The sequence below is a fragment of the Panicum virgatum genome, chromosome 5K (assembly GCF_016808335.1).
Source record: "Panicum virgatum strain AP13 chromosome 5K, P.virgatum_v5, whole genome shotgun sequence".
Taxonomy (NCBI): Eukaryota; Viridiplantae; Streptophyta; class Magnoliopsida; order Poales; family Poaceae; genus Panicum; species Panicum virgatum.
Genome location: NC_053140.1, coordinates 54,551,106 through 54,576,228, shown reverse-complemented (window position 1 = coordinate 54,576,228; position 25,123 = coordinate 54,551,106). Strand labels below are relative to the sequence as shown.

At 48.2% G+C, this 25,123-nt stretch overlaps 3 protein-coding genes and 1 pseudogene across 4 annotated transcripts; 1 reads left to right on the top strand and 3 right to left on the bottom strand.

The window, feature by feature from the left end:
• Positions 1-2,142: 2,142 nt before the first annotated feature.
• LOC120708655 lies at positions 2,143-3,215 on the top strand. The gene is made up of 2 exons (XM_039994030.1): positions 2,143-2,334; positions 2,556-3,215. The coding sequence occupies exons 1-2, from the start codon at positions 2,262-2,264 to the stop codon at positions 2,828-2,830; spliced, it is 348 nt and encodes a 115-aa protein (XP_039849964.1). The 5' UTR covers positions 2,143-2,261; the 3' UTR covers positions 2,831-3,215.
• A 3,525-nt stretch (positions 3,216-6,740) lies between these two features.
• On the bottom strand, positions 6,741-9,045 carry LOC120708653 (NADPH-dependent aldo-keto reductase, chloroplastic-like). Of its 2 annotated transcripts, XM_039994026.1 has the most exons (7): positions 8,818-9,045; positions 8,605-8,655; positions 8,415-8,491; positions 8,218-8,305; positions 7,843-8,115; positions 7,535-7,765; positions 6,741-7,293 (listed from the first exon to the last, which is right to left on the bottom strand). In XM_039994026.1, exons 1-7 carry the CDS (start codon positions 8,926-8,928, stop codon positions 7,210-7,212), a joined length of 915 nt encoding a protein of 304 aa, XP_039849960.1. In that variant the 5' UTR covers positions 8,929-9,045; the 3' UTR covers positions 6,741-7,209. The 2 variants fall into 2 exon arrangements, 1 of the variants encoding a protein (XP_039849960.1); XR_005689410.1 differs by having other exon boundaries at positions 8,218-8,516; positions 8,818-9,021.
• A 944-nt stretch (positions 9,046-9,989) lies between these two features.
• Positions 9,990-15,061, bottom strand: LOC120708649 (aldo-keto reductase family 4 member C10-like). The gene is made up of 7 exons (XM_039994024.1): positions 14,722-15,061; positions 14,499-14,549; positions 12,852-12,928; positions 12,638-12,725; positions 11,750-12,022; positions 11,356-11,604; positions 9,990-10,382 (listed from the first exon to the last, which is right to left on the bottom strand). Exons 1-7 carry the CDS (start codon positions 14,830-14,832, stop codon positions 10,299-10,301), a joined length of 933 nt encoding a protein of 310 aa, XP_039849958.1. The 5' UTR covers positions 14,833-15,061; the 3' UTR covers positions 9,990-10,298.
• A 2,432-nt stretch (positions 15,062-17,493) lies between these two features.
• Positions 17,494-23,342, bottom strand: LOC120708650 (annotated as a pseudogene).
• Between the last annotated feature and the right edge of the window lie 1,781 nt (positions 23,343-25,123).

Here is a 25,123-nt window from a genome sequence, read left to right as displayed (position 1 = left end):
AGTTTGCACAGTGACACAGGCTAGGATTACGTGTACGTGGCATCCCAGGGTGAGCATCTTAGCGCCGGTGTTGAGCACGAAGTGCCTCGCCAGCGCCGCCTCCCTCCCTGGTCGCTCTGTCACACGGCGCGACACGGGGATTGATGGGACACGCAGAGGGGCAAAGCACGGGAAGAGGATCGGCGGCAGTGATGGCCGGGGGGAGGAGGACTGCCGTGTTTGGTTTTTCTAGAAAATCCAATTCTTCTTTCAAAAAAAAGAAAATCCAATTCTAGAAGATGCATGGCGCGATAAATTAAATTTATTTGCAAAATTTCTTTACGGATGTGTGATTTTTTTTGCGAATCTAAGGATGCGTGAAATTTTTTGGGACGAATATAATGACAGTAATTACTTCATGCATTGGCTACAGTAATCATTTCCTAATCATACAGTTAAACGTCTTATTAGATTCGTCTCGCGAATTAGCACAGAATTCTGAAAGTGATTTTGTAAACCGATTTTATTTAATACCTTTATTTAATGATCAAAGTTGCAAATAGTACCCCTTCTAGAGTTTCTACAGCAAAATCAAACAAGACCATGGTGCTCTTCTGCCGACTGCATGCCGTCACCGCTGACGGCGCTCGATCAGTCGACTTGTTCCTGGGCGCACACGCGTTCTCCTTCACCAGCTCTGCGTGGCACGGCGTCCACACACTTGTTATGCGTGCCGACACTAGACTACGGCGGCTTTAAGACGCAACAAGATTATTCAAGATAGCCGGTGAGTCAACAGAACGTACATCAATAGTACCAAACACATGGAAGAGGCAAAGCTGGTACTGCTGTCCGGATTGACATGCCACGTTCGTTGATGATGGTTCCCATATTCAACTTTTTTTTTCTTTGGTCCCGGTGGCCCCTCGCCCAAAGCAATGGCGGGGATTTTCTTCTTCTCTATTTAACTTTTTCCCTGCGTGTCAAAATCACATTCGCGTCGCGTTGCAGCTGTGGATCTGACCCTGCAGATGGAATAATTCCACGGTCCATTTCCCGGTGGCTAATTTCCACGTGCATTTTGAGTCAGATGAGAACCAATGATTTCGCCGGGCCGGGCCGGGCCGGGCCGTGACAGTGACGTTTCTCGCGAGTGCCGTACGTACTGTATCAATGCATGCTCACATCACATGGGCCTCTCGCTAGCTCTCGGCTCCGGGAGCATGCATGCAGTCATGCAGATGCAGTGAGGGCCTGAGGGGTCACTCTCACACTCGTTCAGTCAACACAAACTGCCGACTGGGACACGAACGAGCACGAGGCAGGCCCAGGCGCTGAGCCGTCGTCGTCGTCCTCGCGGTCTCAGCTCTGACGGCGCTTGGCAATGGCGATTGGTGCCGTTGGTATCTAGTCAGGTTAAACAGGATGCGTTTAGTTCGCGAAAAAGTTTAGGTTTTGGTATTATAGTACATTTTGTTATTATTAGATAATTAATATCTAATTATAGACTAATTAGATTTAAAAGATTCATCTCGTATGAATCAGTTATATTGTGCAATTCGTTTTTTTTTCAATTACATTTAATGCTCCATGCATATGTACAAAGATTCAATATTACGGATACTGTATGAGCTTTTTTTTCCAACTAATCAGGGATGCTTCTTCATTTTTGCAGGCATGCAATGAATTGAATATATACTACGTACAAAACAAAAGCTACTACTAGTTGCTATATATGACACCTCCAACGGTAAGTATGTAGTTCTAACCGGCAAGTTAATTATATATTTGGATACACAAACTTCATCAATAATCGACAATATAGCTCGTGCCGTATGACAATAACCGGCCCCCCTGCATTTGTAACTTTGGTGCATTATGAGCGTACCGCACGTGATAAGACTATACAGTGGGCCTAGTCGCGACACTGCATTGAGACCTCAACAGTGTTTCATGGCCGTGAAGGTACCTTCTGTGATGAAAAGAGAGAGGTTTCATCTAGTAGACAGCGAAGCTGGAGCAGTGTGGAGCCCAAGATGCAAAAAGGCGTTAATAATGGTCACATTTGCTTTGGGCAGGCGGGGGGGGGGGGGGGGGGGGGGGCACACTCACACAGCTACAAGTACAAGACGCCCCCCGGCCGGGTCTATAAGAAGCCCTCCGATCCATTCTGACTCCATGAGCCGGGTACGTGAAGAAAGCAACAAGCAACAAGCTAAGGTCGGTGATCATCCGAGCTAATAATCAGCAGATCGATCTCGCCGAACACACAAACAAGCACGATGAGGCCGCAGGTGCTGTTCGTCACACTGGCTGCCCTCGCCGTGCTCGCCGCTCTGCCACTCGGCGGCAAAGGTGATCGATCAGCAGGGCGGAGACCCTTGTTATATATATATATATATATATATATATATATATATATATATATATATATATATATATATATATATATATATATATATATATATATATATATATATATATATATATATATATATATGCGCGCGCGCGCTTCTCCTTCGTTGTGTTATCGATCGGATCGACGCATGCATCATCAGTCTGGTCTGTGCGCGCAGGGCACGGGGAGGAGGAAGGAGGAGGAGCGGCGGCGGTCGGCAGCAGGGTCGTCGGCGCGAGCGTGAGCTCGTGGTGCTGCGACGAGTGCGGCGACTGCTTGCCGATGAGCCGGGTGTGCCAGTGCAAGGACAAGTCGCGGTTCGGGTGCCACTCGTTCTGCGTGGTCTGCCTGCCCGTCCCCGGCGACGACGGCGAGTTCACGGGCTTCCAGTGCATGGACTACAGGTTCGGCATCTGCCAGCGCAACTGCACCACCCCCGCTGCCGCTGCATGATCGAGATGCAGATCGACGTGAAATAAGTAGTAGGGATCGATGCCTGCTCGTCGTCTCTCTCAGCTAGTACGTACTACTATACTGCATCGTGCTTGCTGTTTCTGGAATAAGGAGCGAGCATAGATGTATGCTCAAAGCTCTCTGTGTGGTGTTGTCTCGGCTAGCTACGTGCTGAGACAACAATGTAAACATGTAGTGTCAACCCCTGCTTGGCGTTTTGCTAGCATCTCCAGATCGATGCAAAGATGACGGAGATGTAGTGCTTATTACACCAGCAGCTTTATTGCGCCTTTTGTTTAGTTCCCTTCCCTCTGCACCGTATGCAGAGAACGAAGAAATAAAGCTGGCGATGCGGCCATGTAATGCTTGCTCGTCGTTTCCAATATATTAGGCGTATAGCCTGCGCATTTGCGCGGCTAGTATTAAAAATTCAAAAAATTTACATGTCGTTGTATCGTTACTTAAATATTATACTATTTTTTTACCATACATCATACTGTTCATTATCGTAAATTATGTCTTATTATTGATTGAAACAATTCAACTATGATATACCTATAATAACAATTTGATTTATTGAGCATTAATAATATTATGCAAATAATTATTCTTATTTTCATTTTATTTTGATTGATTGTTGTTAACTTTAGTTTTTATTAATAATATATATTTGTAACTGATACGTAGCTAAATGATATTTTATATTTAATTTTTCATAATTACATTGGTGGGTGATTTTTAATTAGACATAGGAGTATTTTAAGCTAATTTTTATTATAATGACAGTGGTGAGTAATTTTTATTTTTTTGATTAATGTGAGAATTTTTAGGCTTTAAGAGCGAATGTAGAGGCTCTGTTTGTTGGCCAAATAATAAGATAATAGAAGATTGTTCTGTGATGGGCGGGAAGGAGGTTGCATGTGAGTTCCGCCACAAGAGGAGCTCTGGTGGAAAAAGCCTCGAATGGATAAGCAACGGTGATGCAGGACAGCGTCCGATGTCTCTTGCTCGCTCGTGTCGTGTGTCTGAGCGTCGGCGTGTCGTACTCGTACCCTTTTACTTGTCATTTTGCATCTCGCCGTCTCTTGTCATCTTCTTGTCAGTCGCCGGCGGCGGAGCCCCGCCGGCAGCCGGAGATGTCGAGGCCGAAGTGTCCGACGACATCGAGAAGCCGGCGGAAGATCTGGTCCTCCTCCACCGTGAGCTCTACGGTCTCCCTCACCACCACGCTCCCGTTGTGCCGCTTCGGAGAACCCGCCACCACGCAGAGCACCCGGAGAAGGCCGCGTACTGGGGAGAGGAAGAAGGCTCCGGAGCGCTTGGTCGAGAGGATGCTCCGGAGAAGAGGACTAGAGGAGAAAACGGCGCCGGAGAGGGTACGGTGCCGTGCGGATGTTGATCCAATAGACTCAAATTGAAGTTTTCATAGTTTACACAGAAATGTTGGTTTGCATCTGATACATTTCTTGATCATAATTATTAAATAATTGCGATCCGAATATTTGCATATAACCTCCATTAAATTGCAAATAACTTACTAAATTGAATTGTGATTATTAATCGCGACCTAAATTTTTAATGAACCACTAAGAATTTACATATAGCACCCTAAATAGCGCCTAGTTCGGGGGCAGGTACCTGCTTTGCTCGAGCGGCTGTGTGCAGACCCTGGAGGCGGCACCGTTTGCCCTCGCATGGTCGGGCATGGCTAGGGGTGGTAATGGTAATGATTTATGGTTTTAGTGGTCTTTTCACAGTCTAATAATATATTTAAATTTTTTAATTTAAAATTATATAAGATTAGAGTCCAATTTTTTTAGAATTCGGCTCTTAGATTTTTAAAATTAAAATTTAGGACACTTTACCACCTCTAGGCATGGCGGCATGGTCGACACGCGGCGCCCTCTGGAACGCGGCAAGGCAGGTGATGGGACAGAGGCTGCCGACGTTATATAGGTGGTCCAGGGGTGGGGAGGTTTGCAATACACTAATTACTCGTTTTTTTCACAGCGGGATTTGCATCCCAGGTGGAACTCTGACGGGCCGGTGCTCGTCCAGCTTATGGAGATCTCCTTTGTTAAAGTGGCTCAAATTAGCGTGGGGAGGTGCGATTTGCGGCATATCCATCGCAGAAGCTTCTTCTTCCTCTGCCCGGTCGTCCTCCGCCTCAGCTGGCAGCTCTCGCCGCGCCGCGCCGTGCCGCCCCGCCCGCGCCCCGCCGCCTTCCACACGGCTTTCTTGCCCCTGCCGGCGGCACGGCCGACCGGGGTCCAATCCGGCGCCACCTCACCTCCGCTGCCGGTCACCATGCCGTTGGGGAAGGAACGGGTCACTCATGCCCATGCCCGTATATTATCCATCCCCAATTTATTTATATTTAAATGAGTGGGTAATTACCCAATGGGTATAGATAATTCATGGGTAAGCTCTCAACTCACTACTCACACCATCATGCAACTAGCTAGCTAGTGCTCCCCTGCGCCTGTGTTCATGTGTCGCAGCCTTCGCTGGAAGAGCAACGGCAAGGCGCACACGCGCTCCTGATTGGATCGTTAGATGGAGAACTTGTGTAGTTGTGCCGTCAGTCAAGGCTCGAGCTCGACGCCATGGTTGTCAGGGTGCTCAACCTAGAACCAGAGCATCAGCTGGAGGGCGGCGCCTGCACGTGCGCGCGCGCTGAGCAGCTGCGCGCGGCGAGGATGCGAGCGTGCTGCACGCCTGCAACTCCCGCCGGTCCTGCACTCAGGGAACCAGGCATATCGCCAGCTCGCAGCTACGTATAATGGGTAATAGTTTAAACGGGTATTATCCGCGTCTACCCTACCTATACCCAAGTATAGATGGATAAATTCATACCCTACCCAAATATAATGGGTATGGGTTTGGATATGGATGCTGGGTATCCAACGGCAACATGAGCTGCCGGCCAAGGAAGAAGTGTACCAAAATTAGAGGAACTGTATTCCTCGATGGAGAACGATTTCCCTTTTTTTTTAAAAAAAAATCCTCAACGGCGGAGATGGTTCTTGAAAAACCAAGGTCTATAGATAGGGAACGACGTACTGCATCATTGCACATTTGCACTTTCTCGAGTCGACTGTTGACGTGTAATACGTCCTCATCTAAGCATTGTTTTCTTTATTTATTTTCTTTATGATATGTCATTTTGCTCTCTTCTCAGTGCACAAAGCAAACGGCCAACACAGCTGTGTCACTCTGCCAGGCACCTCCTCCTATAAAGGAGACCCGGCAGGAGCAGGGAGATCCAAGCAAAAGACTTGCTACACTGGCTGTTCTGGCGAAGGGAGACCATCAGACAAACATGAGACCTCAGGTGCTATTCGTCACACTGGGTATTCTCGTCCTCCTCGCAACTCCGCCACCAGGCAAAGGTGAGAGATTTTTTTTTCTCCTCCAAATTTTCAGAACATCTTGTTGCTAGCTAGGAGCCTAGGACAGTAGGAGGCACGGTTTGGCTCGCTCAACTGGTTGCCGCAGGGAACTTGGAGGAAGGAAGAGCGGCGCTGGCCGAGGGCACGAACGCGAGGGCGTGGCCGTGCTGCGACAAGTGCGGCCTGTGCCTCCTGATGCACCCGCCGATGTGCACTTGCCTGGACGTTTCGGAGCGCGGGTGCCACCCGGCGTGCAGGAACTGCGTCAAGTACACCGCGGACAGCGGCAGCATCAGGCATGAACCACCCGTCTACCGGTGCGCGGACATGCTCACCAACTTCTGTCAGCGCCGCTGCACGTCTGCAGCTGCTCTTGCGTAGCTTAAGAGGTGGTCATCTGCTGCTTGATGTTTTCTCATAGTTTCTAACTGTTTATGGAATAAAGGACTAAACTATGCTCAAAGCTCTGTGATCAGTCAAATGTGCTGAAATAATGTAGTGAAAGCTTGGTCAGGCCGGGAATATGAAGGAGAGCTTCATTGTATTAAGCAGAAGAATGAAAAAGCTTACATGCCCAAGGCCGAGTGGAAACCCACAGGCCGGGGTTTTTCAATTGTTTAAAAAACTACGACCAAAGCTATTGAGGCATCGATAAACAACGTGCACTAGAACAGAAAAGAAAAGAGAGTTGTTGTAAATTTGTTTGTTCTATGCTTTGTTCCTAGCCTCACCACTGGATCTTCAGGCAGACCATGCAACAATGCTGACATGACTTGCTAAAAAAAACAATGCTAATATGACTTAATCCTGTAAAAAATGCAACAGAATCCGCGCCATGCTCGTTTCTTTCTGAACGAACTTCACAACGACAGCATGATGCCTCCTATTTCATTATTTTTCCCTCCAAAGGTAAAAAGTGTGCCAATTTCATGGCATGAATGTTAACTCTTGTCACGGATTTGATTTCATAACGGTGATGATTTTCATTTAGATCTCACCGTCCCACAGCTCCTCAATTGTTTTGTACATACTCTGAGGGTGCACAAATGAATCGTTTCTGATCTGCTTAACCTGCTCACCATGAAGAAGACATATTTCAGTGTCAGTTCTGTCAAATCGCACACAAAATCAGCAAGCAAAGCAGTCATATGTGCAATTGTCCAGTGTAGTAACGGCAGTTCAACTGAAGTACTATGTTACAAGATACAGCACTTATATGCAGACTTGCACATATCCAGATTGAACAAGTGAAAATTGAAGTTAAATATTGCATTTTCTGCGCCTCAGATAAATAACTGAAAAATGGTTTTACCTGTTCAACTTCAGAAAACTTGGCACACAGTTCGTCAGGAATAGACCAACCAAACAGGCCAATGTTCTCCTTCAACCTTGACTCATTGGCACTTTTAGGAAGCACGCTCTGACCCTGTTGAATTCCCCACCGTAGGGCAACCTGCGCCGGAGTCTTCCCCAAGAGCTCGGCTATTGATGTCACCACCGGATTATTCGCAACAACTTTCATCCTTCCCAGAGGCGCATACGCCTACAGATTGAATTAGAACATGAGAACTAAGCCCATAATCTTACATGCCAAGCAAGCTTAAAACTATGTTGACTTACAGAGAAATGAACTCCAGTGGAGTGGCAGAACGCTCTGAGTTTCGCCTGTTGCCAGCCGGGGTGGCACTCCACCTGATTAACGGCGGGAGGAACACGGGCTATAGCAAGCAAATCGGCCAGCTTCTTCGACGTAAAGTTGCTCACGCCGACCGCGCGAGCTTTGCCTGAATCGTACAGCTTCTCCACTGCTTGCCAAGTCTTGGGCATATCAAACTGGACAAAGTTCTCAGGACTAACTTCACTGCCTTTCTTTATCTGAAAGGGCCAATGAATCTACAGAAATCCCATAGTTGATAGCTGTCACCTGTTAGTACCAAAACAAAATGGCAACCTTTTTTTTTCCGCCCAATGTTGCTGTGTAAATAGTGATTTTACCAGATAGAGATCAAGGTAATCCAGCTGCAAAACATTCAGAGTGCTGTCGATTGCCAGCGGAACGTCTTCGGGTGCGAGGTCGCTGCACCTGCAAAGCTTGATTCTCCGGTTGTTACGAGATTGATGGACATAATGATAAATTGGCTAGGGAATCAATACCCTGAGGCTTCAGGGTCAACTCCAAGGAAGTATACTACCATATCTTGGAGGTGATGAACAGGTCTTCTCGCTTGACGACGCCGTCATCGAAGACTTTCTTCAGAGCAACACCAATCTAGGGCGGGGGACACAAGAAGGTACTGATTTGAACCAACAGAGATGCCACAGGAAAATCGTAAACTTGAGGTGGTTCTTTGGTACGCGATTTACGGGATAAATAAGTACTACCTCCTTCTCGTTGTTGTACAGGCGCGCACAGTCGATGTGCCGGTACCCGGCCTGCCATGACGAGCAAGCAAGCAGAATCAAGGCCAGGGTTCAAGCAGCACGCACACAGAGCAAACTTGTGAGCAAAACAAACTCGGAACAGCACGCGGATGTAGTAAAGCTCGGAGCAGAAACGGCTTGGGGGGGGGGGGGGGGGGGGGGGGTAGAGAGGACCTTGACGGCGGCGGCGATCAAGTCGCCGACGACGCCGGGGCCGGCCTTGTAGGTGCCGAGCCCCACCGAGGGGATGCGGGCGCCGGTGTTGAGCATGAAATAGGTGGCCATCTCCTACCTCGCTTTCCTCTCCGCCGCCGAGAACCCGAGACCGACGGGGAGGGGTGAAAGACTAGAGACGGAAACTGCCACGGACTGACGTGCCCCGGTCAGTGGGGCGCGCGGGCCAAGGAGAACGAGCTGAAGATGCCGAAATAGCGGGGCCCGCATGTCAGTCGCGTCTAGCCTATATGGAGGCTAGACGTCACATCCGCTAAATGATTTGCAACATTCGTCGCGCATGCCATCTCATAAACCACATAAACTAAAAAAACGTTACATCGAATATTTCGACACATGCATGGAGTACCAAATGAAATCTATTTACAAAACTTTTTGTATGGATGGGCTGTAAATCGCGAGACGAATCTAATGAGCCTACTTAATCCATGATTTGCAACATTGATGCTACAATAACCATCCGCTAATTATTAATTAATCATGGATTAATTAGTATCATTAGATTCGTCTCGCGATTTACAACCCATCTGTGAAAATTTTTTTATAAATAGACTTCATTTAGTATTTCAAATTAGCAAGATTTCATCGCAATTTTTTTTTACAAAACATCCCAACACGGCCAGAATACTACTATATGCCAGATTCGGGAGATGCCATTAAGCGTATCACAAGGACGAGGGTGTGCAGAACGGGTGGAGCACAAGGCCGCAGGCGCCAAAAAAAAAATCGAATCAAGAAACCGAAAAAACGATGCCGAAGTTTATTGAGTTTGCAGGAAAATAAACCCTCTGTTCGCTGCAATCAGCCAACGATATTTTTTGTACACCAAATCAACATCAGCCACCAGCTACGAGCCAACTAGCAGTACTTTTCTCTAATAACAAATCAGCACCAACTACTATCTACAGCCAGCCGAACAAAATAAAAATTTCCAAAGCGATGGCTAGCTAGCGCTAGTGATTGTTGCTCGCTGATGTTCCCTGCCCAGGAACGATTGACAAAGGACTCCGTGGATTGACCAAGGACTGGCCTCTGAGCAGCCTCTGACCACCATGTTTTCACACGTTTGTTTGCATTGCACGTTCATAAAATTCAGAGAGAGAAAAAATGAATAGGGCATAAGAAAATAGCTCAAGTCTTCAGGATAAATGATGCAATTTCCAGTGATTGATACAAACTAGCACGCAGCACAGGATAATTGGATAAATAATGCCAGCAGATTAACTGCATAGGCCACAGCTCAAAGGCACCAGAAACCAAAGATCCTAGGCTAAACCGTAGCTCGCGGTACAGGACATTAATTGGAGCTTTCGTGCAACTGAACCTTCATTCGTGACGAGCAAATTCAGAGATAAAAATGAACTGACTGACAGGCCCTAACGTATGCAGCTCCCTGCTCAGGATCAACAATGGGATCCTTCCTACAGTTCACCGTCCCAGAGCTCCTCGTGGGTCTTGTAAACACTCTGAGGATTAACAATGAAGTTGCCTCTGAGCAGTCTAGTCTGAAGATGACAAAATAAAATTGTCAGACGCTCATACTTGCCGTGTGAAAAGGTCCTCAAGGGAAAATAGATGCAAGATAGTAATGGACTGCATTGCTTGAAAAACGGTCAAGAAATTGCTACATGAGTTGCGTGAAACATGGAAAATGCACATTGTGCTATATGTATATGATCAACACCACTGTCAATATATTGTTCCACAAAAAGATTGATGACTGGGGCCAAGATGAGTTTTTAGTGTCTTCTGTGGACCCATTGGAACATGAAGCTGTGTATATTGAACAATATAGCCAAGGAAACATAGCATTTCCCTATGTAGTAATCAATCATGATCATTAGACAATGGTGGTGGATTTGGTTCCACCCTAGGTATAGCTAATGCTGCCAGTGACAGTGAATAAAACAGCACTCCATCCAGACTAATGTCAGCACATAATAGCCAAAGTTGAACACAAACTTTCAGCTGGTATGTATAGGTGCGTACAGGGAATGGGGCAGCATCTCACTAAGACAGAATCACATTAAAATTTATAATAATATATTTATAGTAAATATTGCAGCTGCATGTGTTCCTCTGCACAAGAATGATCAAGGGGAGCAGGCACCCTTACCAGAAACCTGTCACAGAACCATCGGTTTTCCAACTCCAAGAAAGCTAAAAAGAACTACAAATGCTACTCACTATTAAATATCATTTAGCATTCTCCAGGTGCAGGTGAGCACTCTCTAAAGGAGAATTATACATGGGTTTATTTATCAGGATGAAGTCAAATCATATGATTTTACTTAATGTAATGATGCGCAGCTCTCCTGCACTCTGCACTTTCGAGGAAAAAAATCATACGATTTTAGAGAAACATAACAGAGCAATTTTGAATATCATCTTATCCTATAAAAATGTCTAATTATTATCAATAAATACCAATGCAATTTTCTCATCAAAGTATTGTAAGGGTATCGAATGCATATATACCTGCTTAATCTCAGAGAACTTTGCAAGCAAATCATCTGGAATAGACCAATCATAAACATCAAGGTTTTGCTTTATCCTTTCTTCTTTTGTGCTCTTTGGTAGTACACTGTGACCCATCTGAATGTTCCAGCGCAAAGTCACTTGTGCAGGTGTTTTCCCAAGTTTCTCAGCTATTGAGATGATTACTGGTTCTTTAAGGACATTACCGTCCATCCAACTAGTACCAGGTGAACCTAGTGGCGAGTAAGCCTGCAAAATATATACAGAATAAAATTAGCAAGAACAATTTTTTTATTTAACAAAAGCAATGCAGCCCTTTTAGAGATAAAGAAATTTACAAGGTATTCAGAATTTCAGATTAAAAAATAGAAATATAGGAGGTAATTAGACTTACAGTAAGATGAACACCAGTTGACTGACAGAAGCTATGGAGCCTAGTTTGCTGCCAGCCAGGATGACACTCCACCTGATCAACAGCTGGAGATACACGAGCTACAGCAAGCAAGTCCCCCAATTTCTTTGATGAGAAGTTACTCACACCAATTGCACGGGCTTTGCCAGCATCATATAACTTTTCCATTGCCCCCCAGGTAGCAGGGATGTCAGGTGTAACGAAGTTTTCAGGGCTGGTGTTTGTTCCCTTCTTCACGCTAAATGGCCAATGAATCTACAAAATAAAAAGATGATCAGATATTTTAATTTATTCGTGAAGACCATGATAAACAGTTCCAACATGTAATCATCTAGCTTTAAGCTGAAGATACCAGGAAAGAAATGTTGAACAACATAAAAGAAAAATCATAGAACATATGCAATCTTTTTTTCTGCAATGTATTCCGGATGCCAAAATAAAACAGCAGTAGTGAACTTGAAACAATTTCACACCAGATATCAAGAATTCAATGGCAGGCTATGCCAAATAAGATGGAGAAACATTCATGTAATATGGGTAACTGAATGGACACATTCAGGGAATAGGAGCTCACATATTCAACAAACGACAGAGAAAACCTTATTTCCACCTTCCACATTATAAACTATAGAAACAACACACAGCAGACTAGCATTGATAATAGAATTCTGCCTGTAATTCTGATCAACTTTTAAGGTATAATGTAGTTCAGACAAATGCTCCTTGCTTACTGAGGAGACTTGTCTTTGTTAAAAAGAAATAAATAAAATGAATATATAAAAGTAGGGACATCAGTACACACGAAGCAAGATATTAATGATATAGAGACCAAAATAGAGAAAATCAGAATTGTAATAGGAAGATGCGTACAAGGTAAAGATCCAAGTAATCAAGCTGCAAATCATTCAGGCTTTCATTTAGTGCCTCGGGCACATCTTCAGGAGCATGGTGATCATTCCTGGAAACAAAGCCATCCAGAAATCAGTTAGATGTTTGATGATCAAAACTTCAAGTAGGTATCTGTATACTCAAATTGAACAGCAGAGACATAACTACAGGAATATCATCAGACATTTAAGCATACCATAGCTTAGAGGTGATAAATAGATCTTCGCGCTTCACTACACCCTCTGCAAATAGCTTCTTCAGTGCCAAACCAATCTGGATAGTCCAAAAATGGATGTCAGGGTTTCCGTAATCCAATTGCTATTCAAAACCAAGACAGCTTTGCACATAATGAATAGGACTTAGGAGGGGGTAAATGCTCCTTGTGAGGTGTGAATGTCGCTAATATGTTCACTAAGTTCCGAAATTGGCCCTTATTTCCTCAATAAGTTCACTATAAGTCCATATCACAGAGAGATATTTTCTGCCCAAATAAAGGTTGTACAGAAAAAGGATCCCAGTATAACAATATGTTGCTCGGATAAAAGGATATGGCTTGCAAATTGCATAATTCGCATTGTATGTGTCGGTACCCCAGGACTGGGGTACCCCCTCTTGCTGTGTCTAGGCAAGAGCCTTGTGGTTATCATTGACTACGTCCAAACAGCCGGACCCCTGCGGTCCGGAGCCCTGTTCAACCAACAACGGTCCCGGACCCGTCCTCCGGCTGGGAAAGGTCTAGGAGCACCACGTGTTTCGGGAGAAGCAGGCGCTCAGCCCGAACAGACGGGGGCTCCGGACCTCCCGTGGAGGTCCAGACCCCCGCGTGGTCCCGGACCCCACATGGGGTCCCGGACCCCCTGTGTAGTAACCGGACCCCTCACTAAGGGAAGGAATCGACACCCCGCCCCGGGAGGTCTGGAGCTGCCACGTGTCTGCAGGCACATACACGTATGTAAGGCCACTTGGTCTCCATACTAAAGGTTCACCTACCACTGCATTCATTGCGGTAGGTGAACGTCCGCATTGATATAGCAGAAGCCGAGGCGAGTCTTTGACCAGGGGACATTATTGATCGCGTATTACCAAGACGTGTAGTGGAGCCGCTGGCGCCGCCCACGCCGCGCCTGTCAGTCTGCCATGACAGATGGACACGACGGCTCGGCTTCACCCATTATGACACCTACATAATAGCCTCAACAGGCTACGCCGCAAGCTACGTTTCCCCAACGGGCACCTTGCTGACGGGATAAGAGAAGACCTCCCTGAGTCAGAGCGCTAGCAGGGCATGGAAGCATATCGGAGAAAAGATTCACAACTACTGTAGCCATTTAAGTACTCTGCGCAGTATACTACACAGTCACGTTGGGCCCACTTGTCGGGGCCTCAACGACCAATGTATCCGCACCCCTTGATCTATAAAAGGGGGGGCGCCCGCTAGAAGAAGGCTCAGGCTGGAAAAAGGCCAAGGCCGGGCAGAGGATAGGTTCATATACAACCAAAAACAATACTTCTCCCAGTGGACGTAGGGTATTACCCTCCGGCGGCCCGAACCACTCTAGATCGTGTGTTCATGTGTGCTTGCCTCAGTGCTAGATTAGCCTAACCGCCTAGTACTTCCCCGAGTTCTCCCTCACTGGGAATAGGCGGGTGCGCTCCGCCACCCGGCTGTGGGTACCCTAAAAATCCCACGACAGTATGTATCCCTGTATATGTTTCAAGTTGTATTTACACAAGAATAAATGGCAAGTTGTACGCAACAGCAGGATCACACATACGGAAATCTATTGACAGCCAACGCAGGAGTGATTCAAAGCTTTAGGGGAACCTAGTGAGTAGCAGTTACCTCCTTCTCATTGCCGTAAACTCTGGCACAATCGATGTGTCGGTACCCCGCCTGCACGAACAAAAAACAATCACATATTCTCGATCCTCTAGGGGGGAAAAGGGGATCTCCCAAAAATTAACTAAATCAGGAAACAAGGTTATGCAGAGGGATAAAGGGGGAAATTTTAGTCTGGATAATGAAGCACTTGGGGAGAAGGACGGAAGCGAATGCGCGCGCGTACCTTGACGGCGGCGTAGACGGCGTCGCCGACGACGACGGGGTCGGACTGCCAGGTGCCGAGCCCGACCGAGGGGATCTTGGCGCCGGTGTTGAGCACGAAGTGCCTCGCCATCGCCGCCTCTCTCAGTCTCTCTGCTACTGGGCGCTTGGTCACACGGGGATTGGGGAACGCAGAGGGGCGTAGCACCGGACGGTAGGAAGCAGCGGTGGTGGCGGGGGAGGAGGGAATGGTGCCTATATAGGGGCGGCGGGTGCTGCCGGCGAGGCCGGCTCGGTGGCTCGCGCGTTCGGGGCCTTCGTTGCGACTTGCGACTAGGGCTGGTGCGCTTGCGCCAAGTGTCTTGCCGAGGCTTCGGGTTCCCCGGGCGGCCATGACAAAGACCGGCCACGGGCCACACTATCACACTACCACTGCTAAGTTGAAAACGGACGGAAAAAATCTCATTTTCATCCGTCCGTATTTCTATATTTGTTCTATATTTGCGGCTAAACAGAAACGGGACGGAAAATTTCGGAAACGGGACGGAATACGGGATAGAAGTGACTGAGAACGGGACGGAATATGGGAGAGGGTGTATCCCGCCCATATTAACAGAATCCCGTTTTCGACCGGGACGAACGAACCCGTATTCATCCCATTTTTTATTTATACGGGATGACCCAGATAACTTGGCAAGCCTAGCTCGAACAGGCCCATTACATGATCCTCATCTCCTCAAATTTTGTAACCTCCCCATTACATGCTTGCGGCTCGTCTGCTGCCTGCACTACTAGCTGATGCTTGACTGCTTGTGCGCTGGAAGACTGGACACAGTGCACTGTACACTCTCGGCACCGTGTCCACTGCCCTGCAGCCACTCACCTTGAACCTGCCATGATGTTGGCTGCATGGCGTGTGGCCTTGCAGCAGCAAGTCTGATGGTACTTTTTTTTTTGTTTCAAACGAATGCTGGTACATGATTTGAACGTCATTATAGACTCATGTCTTCTAAGTTGTAACCTGTCATTCCAGTGTAAGTTTGCAGTTTCCGTCCCATTTCCGTGATATTCCCGCTCATATTTGTCCGTTTCCATAATTCCGTATATCCCGGTCCCGGTTATTCCGGTCCCGCTCCCGTTCCCGGTAAAATAATATACTAGTAACAAAAATAGGAGAGGGGTTTTCCCGCATATTCCCCGTCGTTTTCAACCCTAACCACTGGCACTGAGCAACATGGGATCGGATCTTTGACTAGCCAAAAAAAGCGTTCGGCTTTCACCCCTCTCTCCGGAGCATTCCAATGGCGGTGATTTCCTTTTCGGTAGGTTCTACTTGTACATGCAGCGATGCTCCATTTTACAAGCTCGGTGACATTCCATGGTTTCCCAGCTCAAAGATCTTGTTGTCCGTGGAGGACGACACGATGGCAGCGCCAGCATGACTCTGTTCACTTCATCTTCGCTGCATCCAACTAACAGTATTTCTCTCTCATACAAAACCAGCATCAGCCAGTCAGCACCAGCCAGCTAGCAGTACTTTTCTCTCAAAAAAATTAGCACCAACTACCAGCACCAGCCAGCCGAACACAGTGAACATTGTGGTTACCTACTCTTTGTTGATAGCGCCGTACCCCGGGGTTCGGATCATCGGTTGGCATCTCGAGCCCGCCTACATCGTAGTAGAGAGTAGAGCTGTAGAGACGGAACACGGAAGCGAAAGGGGAAAGTGGAGAAACCTGTCTGTCCTCGTAGCCTTTGACCATGTAAGATACCCAAGCCCAACGAGACAGCAGCGCCTGCGCCACACCGCCCAGGAGCGGCGCGGCCACAAGGACCACGAGTGCGCACCCATTTGATATTTGATTGAGACTGTCGCCAAACCACGTCCATCTCTTATGAAGAGCATGTGCATCGTCTGCGCCATCGGTGCTCAGACAGTCGGACTTCACGAACTTGGGGTAGGCCGTAGGCGGCGATTCATCGGCACCGTGAACGTAAGCAGTGACGGGATCGAAAGTTTTTTTTTTATTTAAGAAAGGGATCGAAAGGTCCGGCACACCTTTATCGCCGACGGCAACGTTTCGGCGGCCTTGGAATCCCGGGTGCGTCAGGCTCAGGAAGTCAGGAGCGGCCACGCCAGCCACTTGAGCAGAAGCGAACCGATGCTCTGGGCTTTCGAGTTTCGAGTTCCAACCGCCCTCAGCTCCCCTACACTACCAAGTACCAACCTGTTCAAACTCAGGCCTTCTCCAACGAGGCTAGAGATTTCGCCAGCAAACGTGGAGGAGAGAGGAGCTCGGCACAGGACTATCAGGTGCTCGGGAAATGTGCGTGTGAGAGGAAAAGGCATCGGGCAACGTTCGCGACCAGCGGCGAGCGGAACGCTAGCGAGAGAATCGTTTCACTGTTCATTAGTTAAAAAGTTATTTTAGCCAGCAATACCGTCGGTTGTTGGAGAAGGCCTCAGCAGAGAACTCGGCCGATGACTGGAGCAAGCTGCCGTTCATTCGACTGGCATCTTTGTGCTTGTGCGGCTACCAACGTCTGGGCTGATCCGCTTACCGATGTTGTGGGGCCTAGTGCGTGGGTTCGATGGGGCTTGATCCCTTCCCAAAACCAAGCCCATCATCAGCCCCCGCGGCTAAATGCCCATCACGCCAGCATGCTCAACTTCTTAAAAAAAAACAATGGAGGCTCAAGTACTCAACCTCTCAAAAAAAAAAAAAAACAATGAAGGCTCAATGACCATGCATGTTGACGCACAGCACTGTGCTAATTCACAGGGACAGGTAAATAAAGGATACACGATGCCAATTGTCCGGTTAAGATACACGCTGGTAGCAGTAGCACAAGAAAAAAAATGCTGCCAGATGCTTTAACTGCAAAACCAACATCCAGGGTGACACTAGTGATTGAATCGCCCCCTAAACCAGCATCCCCTAGGCGCAAATATGGAGGCAGGAGCATATAAGAAGTGCCCTGATCCTATGTATGTTGCTCTCTGCTCGGGATGAATTCCAATTTCATTCCTAAATTTCCCCATCCCAGAGCTCCTCACGGGTCTTGTAAAAGCTCTGTGGGTGAACAGTGAAGTCGCCTCTGACCAGCCTAACCTGAAGGCCACAAAATAAAGTAGTCAGATGCATTCATTCTGCGCTATGAAAAAGTCTCCCAGAAAGTTAAATAATAACTTGCTACATTGGTTTGAAAATATCTAGAAAAATGAACAAAAATCGTTTGAACTTCTTTTTCAGAGACCGCAAAAAAAGAAAGACCGTCTCAGCAAAACCATAGACTGCATAAAACATTTTAGTAATACTGACTACTCTGCAATAAAAGAATTGGTAAGTCAATGGGTCAAAGAGGATTTATTTCTATCATGCTCCAACAAAAAAAGAAGGATCTATGTAGAGGCTTGATTCGGGCAAATTATCATTCTCCAACTAGGAACAGACGGAAGATGGACTACTTTATATCTAGTCAGGACAAAGTCGAATCCTATAAATTCAAATGGTGATATTCCAACATATCATCTCATCATCCTATATAAATGCCTAATGGACATAAGATTTCGGTGCAATTTTGTTCACATTTACGTATTATAAAAAGTATTAACAAACCTGCTTAATCTCAGAGAACTTTGCAAGCAAGTCATCTGGAATAGACCAATCATAAACATCAAGGTTTTGCTTTATCCTTCATTTGTGCTCTTTGGTAGTACACTATGACCCATCTGAATGTTCCAGCGCAATGCCACTTGTGCAGGTGTTTTCCCAAGTTTCTCAGCTATTGAGATAATTACTGGTTCTTTAAGGACATTACCGTTCATCCAACTAGTACCAGGTGAACCTAGTGGCGAGTAAGCCTGCAAAACATATACAGAATAAAATTAGCAAGAACAATTTTTTATTTAACAAAAGCAATGCAGCCCTTTTAGAGATAAAGAAATTCAGAATTTCAGATTAAAAAAATAGAAAGATATGAGGTAATTAGACTTACAGAAAGATGAACACCAGTTGACTGACAGAAGGTATGGAGCTTAGTTTGCTGCCAGCCAGGATGACACTCCACCTGATCAACAGCTGGAGGTACACGAGCTACAGCAAGCAAGTCCCCCAACTTCTTTGATGAGAAGTTACTCACACCAATTGCACGGGCTTTGCCAGCATCATATAACTTTTCCATTGCCCCCCAGGTAGCAGGGATGTCAGGTGTAACGAAGTTTTCAGGGCTGGTGTTTGTTCCCTTCTTCACGCTAAATGGCCAATGGATCTACAAAATAAAGAGACGATCAGATATTTTAATCTATTCGCGAAGACCACAATAAACAGTTCCAACATGTAACCAGCTGTTCGGATGATCGGAAGAGGCTGGGCTGGTGACCGTTGGCACTCACATTTCACTGTAGCTACAGTGCTACAGTGAAAAACCAGCCCAGCCGCGGCTGATCAGCCAGCCGAACAGGGCGTAATCATCTAGCTCGAAGCTGAAGATACCAGGAAAGAAATGTTGAACAACATAAAAGAAAAATCATTGAACATATACAATCTTTTTGTCTGCAATGTATTCCGGATGCCAAAATCAAACAGCTGTAGTGAACTCGAAACAATTTCACACCAGATATCAAGAATTCGATGGCAGGCTATACCAAATAAGATGGAGAAACATCCATGGATGTAATATGGCTAACTGAATGGACACATTCAGGGAATATGAGCTCACATATTCAACAAACGACATAGAAATACATATTTCCACCTTCCACATTATAAACTATAGAAATAACACACAACAGACTAGCATTGATAACAGAATTCTGCCAGTAACTCTGATCAACTTTTAAGGTATAATGTAGTTCAGACAAATGCTCCTTGCTTACTGAGGAGACTTGTCTTTGTTAAAAACAAATAAATAAAATGAATATATAAAAGTTGGAATATCAGTACACATAAAGCAAGATATTAAAGATATAGAGACCAAAATAGAGAAAATCAGAATTGTAATAGGAAGATGCGTACAAGGTAAAGATCCAAGTAATCAAGCTGCAAATCATTCAGGCTTTCATTTAGTGCCTCGGGCACATCTTCAGGAGCATGGTGATCATTCCTGGAAACAAAGCCATCCAGAAATCAGTTAGACGTTTGATGCTCAAAAACTTCAAGTAGGCATCTGTATACTCAAATTGAACTGCAGAGACATAACTACAGGAATATCACCAGAGATTTAAGCATACCATAGCTTAGAGGTGATAAACAGATCTTCGCGCTTCACTACACCCTCTGCAAATAGCTTCTTCAGTGCCAAACCAATCTGGATAATCCAAGAATGGATGTCAGGGTTTCCGTAATCCAATTGCTATTCAAAACTAAGACAGCTTTGCACATAAGGAATAGGACTTAGGAGGGGTAAATGCTCCTTGTGAGGTGTGAATGTCATGCTAATAAGTTCACTAAAAGTTCCAGCCCTTATTTCCTCAATAGGTTCACTATAAGTCCATATCACAGAGAGAGATTCTCTGCCCAAATAAATGTTGTAATAGATTTACAGAAAAAAGAATCCCAATATAACAATATGTTGCTCGGATAAAAGGATGTGGCTCGCAAATTGCATAATTCGTATTGTATGAATCCATGTATACGTTTCAAGTTGTATTTACACGAGAACAAATGGCAAGTTGTACGCAACAGAAGGATCACAAATACAGAAATCTGGTTACAGCCAATGCAGGAGTGATTCAAAGCTTAGCAGTTACCTCCTTCTCATTGCCGTAAACTCTGGCACAATCAATGTGTCGGTACCCTGCCTGCACGAACAAAAAACAATGAGTCTTTTACGTGTATATCATTATAAAAATTTATGGTTGCATGTATATCACTAAACAATTCGGAGACACCTGTGTAACATCGTGCAAACTTCTTTTGACGTGTCTGCCATTTTGGATGGAATGGACAGCAACTGTAGCTAATGGTGGTGCACAAAGACCGTTGTACCCTTCTGCTTGTGTGCCTTGTGGGCTGAACGGGGGAACCGACCATGCTGAACAGGAGGCGCGAACAAGGCGCATGCATGACCGTGAGGTCTCCCTAATCTTGAGCCGCATGACTATGAGCATGGAAAAAATATAGCGCTTGAGAAAAAAAATAAAAGAGGGCATGAGAAAAGAACCGGCGGTTCGAGAAGACGATCCGCTACGTGTCCGTTGAGTCGCGGCCGCGCGTCAAGCGCCGCTTTTTCGCCAAGCGCGCCGATGACAACGACCCGAAGCCGACGCCGAGGCGGCCGGCTCCCAGCGCGGCGGCCGCCGCCAAAGCAGCCGCGGCCCGCCGCCTACCACCCCTACGTGCTCGACTTCGCCGCCGGCTATGGCGTCGTGCCCACCTTCTGATCGACGAGCCACCATCTGATCGACGAGCCGCCGGCGTCGTGTGCGATTGCTGCGCCGCGTGCCATGTTTTTGAGCCGGCCGATCGATTCGCTGCCAACGTAGCGCATGCATCGTGTTTGACGGGCGCGCCGTCCTGATGCATGCGCGCGTGTTTGCTAGAACACGGCGCGTTCTAGTTGGTGATCACCCGTTTCGGGCTGGCCTCGGTTTAAATTAGCAGGTTAGCGGGTGTTTCCTGCTACGTGTTTGCTGGAATGGCAAGTTTCCAGTTCTGTAATTTTGGATCAGGAAGATGCTTAGCATCTGACCAAGCTCTTTGAATGATTCGGTATGCTACATTGGGGACGGGCTGGAGCTCGGCGGTGGGGGCGGTGGACAAGCGTGGGGTCGTGCCCAGAATGACCCACGACGGCGACGCCATCCGACTTGAGCTCGCGGCGCGGACGCGCCGTGTCGGCACTCGGCAAAGCTCGGCTGCCGCGCGTGGGTTGGAGGTCAGACGCCACCTGCCACCACGCGCAGGCTGCGTGGGGCAGAGCTCACTGCTGCCGTGGGCGGAGCTCGGCCGTAGCCGCGGGACAGCCACGTGCCACAAATTAGGAGCTCGGCAGCCCGGCATGAAGCAGGGAAATCGCAACAGCCCCCTGGACGCGGCGGCCCTGGCGGCCATGACGGAGGAAGAGGGGCTCGCGGGAGGGAGGGGACCGGAGAGAGGACCGGCAGGGCGGCGCCGGCGGCGGCGTCCATGTAGGGTTCGGGCCTTGGGGGAGTCACTGAGTCAGGACAATGAGTCGTGGAGGAGCGGAGGAGACCTGAAGGTGTAAAATTCCATAGGTAGGTCCCATTTGTCATGGAAGAGAATCCGTTAAATTTTAACAGCAAGAGAACGGAATGGCACACGAAAAAGGTTTGTATGATGATATATAAGTGTCTCTGAACTTTTTTAGTGTTATGCAAACAATTATCTCGATCTTATGGGGAAAAGGGGATCTCCCAAAAATTTACTAAATCAGGAAACACCGAAACAAGGTAATGCAGAGGGATAAAGGGATACGTGGACGTGGGGAGAAAAGGGGGCGGACGGGTCGGACTAGGCAAATTTAACCGAGAACCGAACCGAAATAATTGAGAACCGAAACCGAAAGAACCGAAACCGAAAGAACCGAAACCGAGTAATTTCAGTTCCTTCTTCTCGGGAACCGAATTTACTCGGTTAATTCGGTTCGGTTCCCGGGTTAACCGAAAGAACCGAACTAATGCACATCCACCCCAGCCCATTAAATCATCAAGCCCAGCACCGGCCCAACTAAGGCAAACTAGGGTCACAGGCCCCCGTACAGAGCCACCGACTGACGTTCGCATCCATCCCCTACCCCCAACCCCAGCGCCGGCCGCCGCATCCCCTACCCCCGACCACCAGCGACGGCCGCCGCAAACCCTCGCCCCCGGCCTCCCTCGCCCCCGGCAGCCGTAGACCCCCGCCCCCGGCCTCCCTCGCCCCCCGGCCCCCCGCCGACCCCGCCGCCCTCAGAGCTGGGCTTCGCTCGCCACCGCCCACCGGCCAGAGCTCGCGGCTCGCCGACCCCGGCCGCCCACGCCCAGCGCCCGCCCCCGGAGGAGCTCGCGGCAGCAGGTCTTGCGGTGGAGGAGGCAGAGGACGACGCTCTCGGCCGCTCGCCCCTCCTCTCCCAAGACCCAACGGCGCACCTCCTCGGCTCCTCCGTCGATCTCCTCTTCCCGGAGCGCGCGGATCCAGTGCGTGCGCGGCTGCGGCGGCCACCCCAGGCCCCAGCAGGCACGCGGCCAGCGCGTGCGTGGCTCGCCGGCGCCGCGAGCCCGCGGCGGCTCCCTCCGCCTGACTGCCCGAGATCTTTTTTTTTGATTCTGTGAACACTCGGTTCTTTCGGTTAGAACCGGAACCGAACCGAAAGAACCGAAACCAAAATTTGTCGGTTCCTATATCTGAAAAGAACCGATCGATTCGTATTTTCTTAGAACCGAATTTTCAAAAGAACCGAGGAACCGAACCGATCGGTTCGGTTAGAACCGAACGCCCAGCCCTACAGACGGGAGCGAATGCACGCGCGTACCTTGACGGCGGCGTAGACGGCGTCGCCGACGACGCCGGGGTCGGACTGCCAGGTGCCGAGCCCGACCGAGGGGATCTTGGCGCCGGTGTTGAGCACGAAGTGCCTCGCCATCGCCGCCTCTCTCAGTCTCTCTGCTACTGGGCGCTGTCACACGGGGGATTGGGGAATGCAGAGGAGCGCAGCACCGGACGGGAAGCAGCGGTGGTGGCGGGCAAGGAGGAGGGAGTGGTACCTATATAGGGGCGGCGGGGGCGGCCGGCGGGGGCGGCCGGCGAGGCCGGCTCGGTGGCTCGCGCCCGCCTTCGTTGCGACCAGGCTGATGCGCTTGCGCCAGGTGTCTTGCCGAGGCTTCTGGTTCCCCGGGCGGCCGTGACAAAGACCGGCCACACTCCCCGTGGGAACCGGATCCGCTGCAGTTACCTCCCCTGCAGTTGGGTCACTGCCACGTGGGCCCCACCCGTGCAGGCCCCACACGCAGTGACTCAACTGCACGGCGGCCAACTGCAGCGGAGCCTCGTCCCTCCCCGTGGCACTGAGCAGCATGGGATGATCTTTGACTAGCCCAAAAAAAAAGCGTTCGGCTTTGGCTCCTCTCTCCGGACTCCCGGATCATTCCAATCGCCGTGATTTCCTTTTCGGTGGGTTCTACTTCTACATGCAGCGATACTCCATTTTACAAGCTCGGTAACATTCCATGGTTTCCCAGCTCAAAGATCTTGTCGTTCGTGGAGGATGACACCATGGCAGCACCAGCATGGAAATTGTGGTTACCTACTCTTTGTCAGTAGCGCCTGTAGGAAAACGGGTAGGCTACGCTAGCATCACTACCGCATAAACCCAAGATACTTGCGAGTAGAAGATCATAGATCGTTACCACTAGACGCGCAGCGCAGCGGAAGAAGTCGCGCGTCGATGTAGAGGAAGTAGTCGATCACGTCCCACGAACCGAGCTCCTCGTACTTGATCCCAGCAGCCGATCAGCGCAGCAGTCGCAGCAGCGCCTCCACGGAGTCCACACGTACGGGGATGAAACGCCGGGCGTCGGTGTGCTAGCACCGCACGCACGGCAAGGGCGGCGGCCGAGAGAGAGGGAGGGGCGGCGGCTAGGGAGGTGGCGCGGCTCAGGTCCTCGCCCCCTAGCCCCTCCCTCATATATATAGGGCGTACTAATGGGCTTCTATCTCATAGGCCCATTAGTAACCATAATCCCTCTTGGATCAATATCCACTTGGGCCTTTAAACCGTATTGTGATGATGGGCTCTTGGGCATATCACCAACAATCTCCCACTTGCACTAGAGACAATCATACATGCAAGCTTTCCAACATTCCAAACCCCTTAAGTGTGTGACCCGTTAGGTTCATGTGTAGGTGGTCGTGATCGGAAATCATTTCCGAATCACAAGTCAATAGCGGCACCTAGCAGGGCATAGTGACTCACAAATACACATAAAGATCATATCGGCCGAACCATAGATATACTCATACACCGATCCCTTTGCCACACGATACCAGTCAAGCTCAAAGCGAGATGCGTGCCACCTTTGTGATAGCTCGACCGTTCTCTCGATCTAATAGTGGATTCTATTCATAACTAACCTTTAGTCATCATGATTAACTCTTTAATCACTTTGGCATGGCCATGCACTTTCAAATCCAACTATCTCGAGGGGCCCAGAGATATCTCTCCCGTTATCTAGGAGGGGCAAATTCCATCTTGATCCGCTCACATCCCATTCCATGTTTCATGACATACCTGTAAGCTGCTTTTGTAACTACCCAGTCACGGAGTAGTGTTTAGCAGCCCCAAGATGCACCACTATACACAGTGAGAAACAATGGCGATCTCAGGTCTAAGGATTCAGTAGGTATAACACTCAAGAACAACTGATGGCACATACAAAATAACAATCCCAACATTGTCTTGGAGTGGGTCAATCCAACACCATG

Coding starts and splice junctions, on each gene's coding strand:
- LOC120708655 (XM_039994030.1), top strand. CDS start 2,262: ATGAGGCCGCAGGTGCTGTTCGTCACACTGGCTGCCCTCGCCGTGCTC. Junction 2,335..2,555: donor TCTGCCACTCGGCGGCAAAG/GTGATCGATCAG, acceptor CTGTGCGCGCAG/GGCACGGGGAGGAGGAAGGA.
- LOC120708649 (XM_039994024.1), bottom strand. CDS start 14,832: ATGGCGAGGCACTTCGTGCTCAACACCGGCGCCAAGATCCCCTCGGTC. Junction 14,550..14,721: donor CCGTCTACGCCGCCGTCAAG/GTACGCGCGCGC, acceptor TTGTTCGTGCAG/GCGGGGTACCGACACATCGA. Junction 12,929..14,498: donor TTTACGGCAATGAGAAGGAG/GTAACTGCTACT, acceptor TGGACTATCCAG/ATTGGTTTGGCACTGAAGAA.
- LOC120708653 (XM_039994026.1), bottom strand. CDS start 8,928: ATGGCCACCTATTTCATGCTCAACACCGGCGCCCGCATCCCCTCGGTG. Junction 8,656..8,817: donor TGATCGCCGCCGCCGTCAAG/GTCCTCTCTACC, acceptor TCGTCATGGCAG/GCCGGGTACCGGCACATCGA. Junction 8,116..8,217: donor ATTACCTTGATCTCTATCTG/GTAAAATCACTA, acceptor GGATTTCTGTAG/ATTCATTGGCCCTTTCAGAT.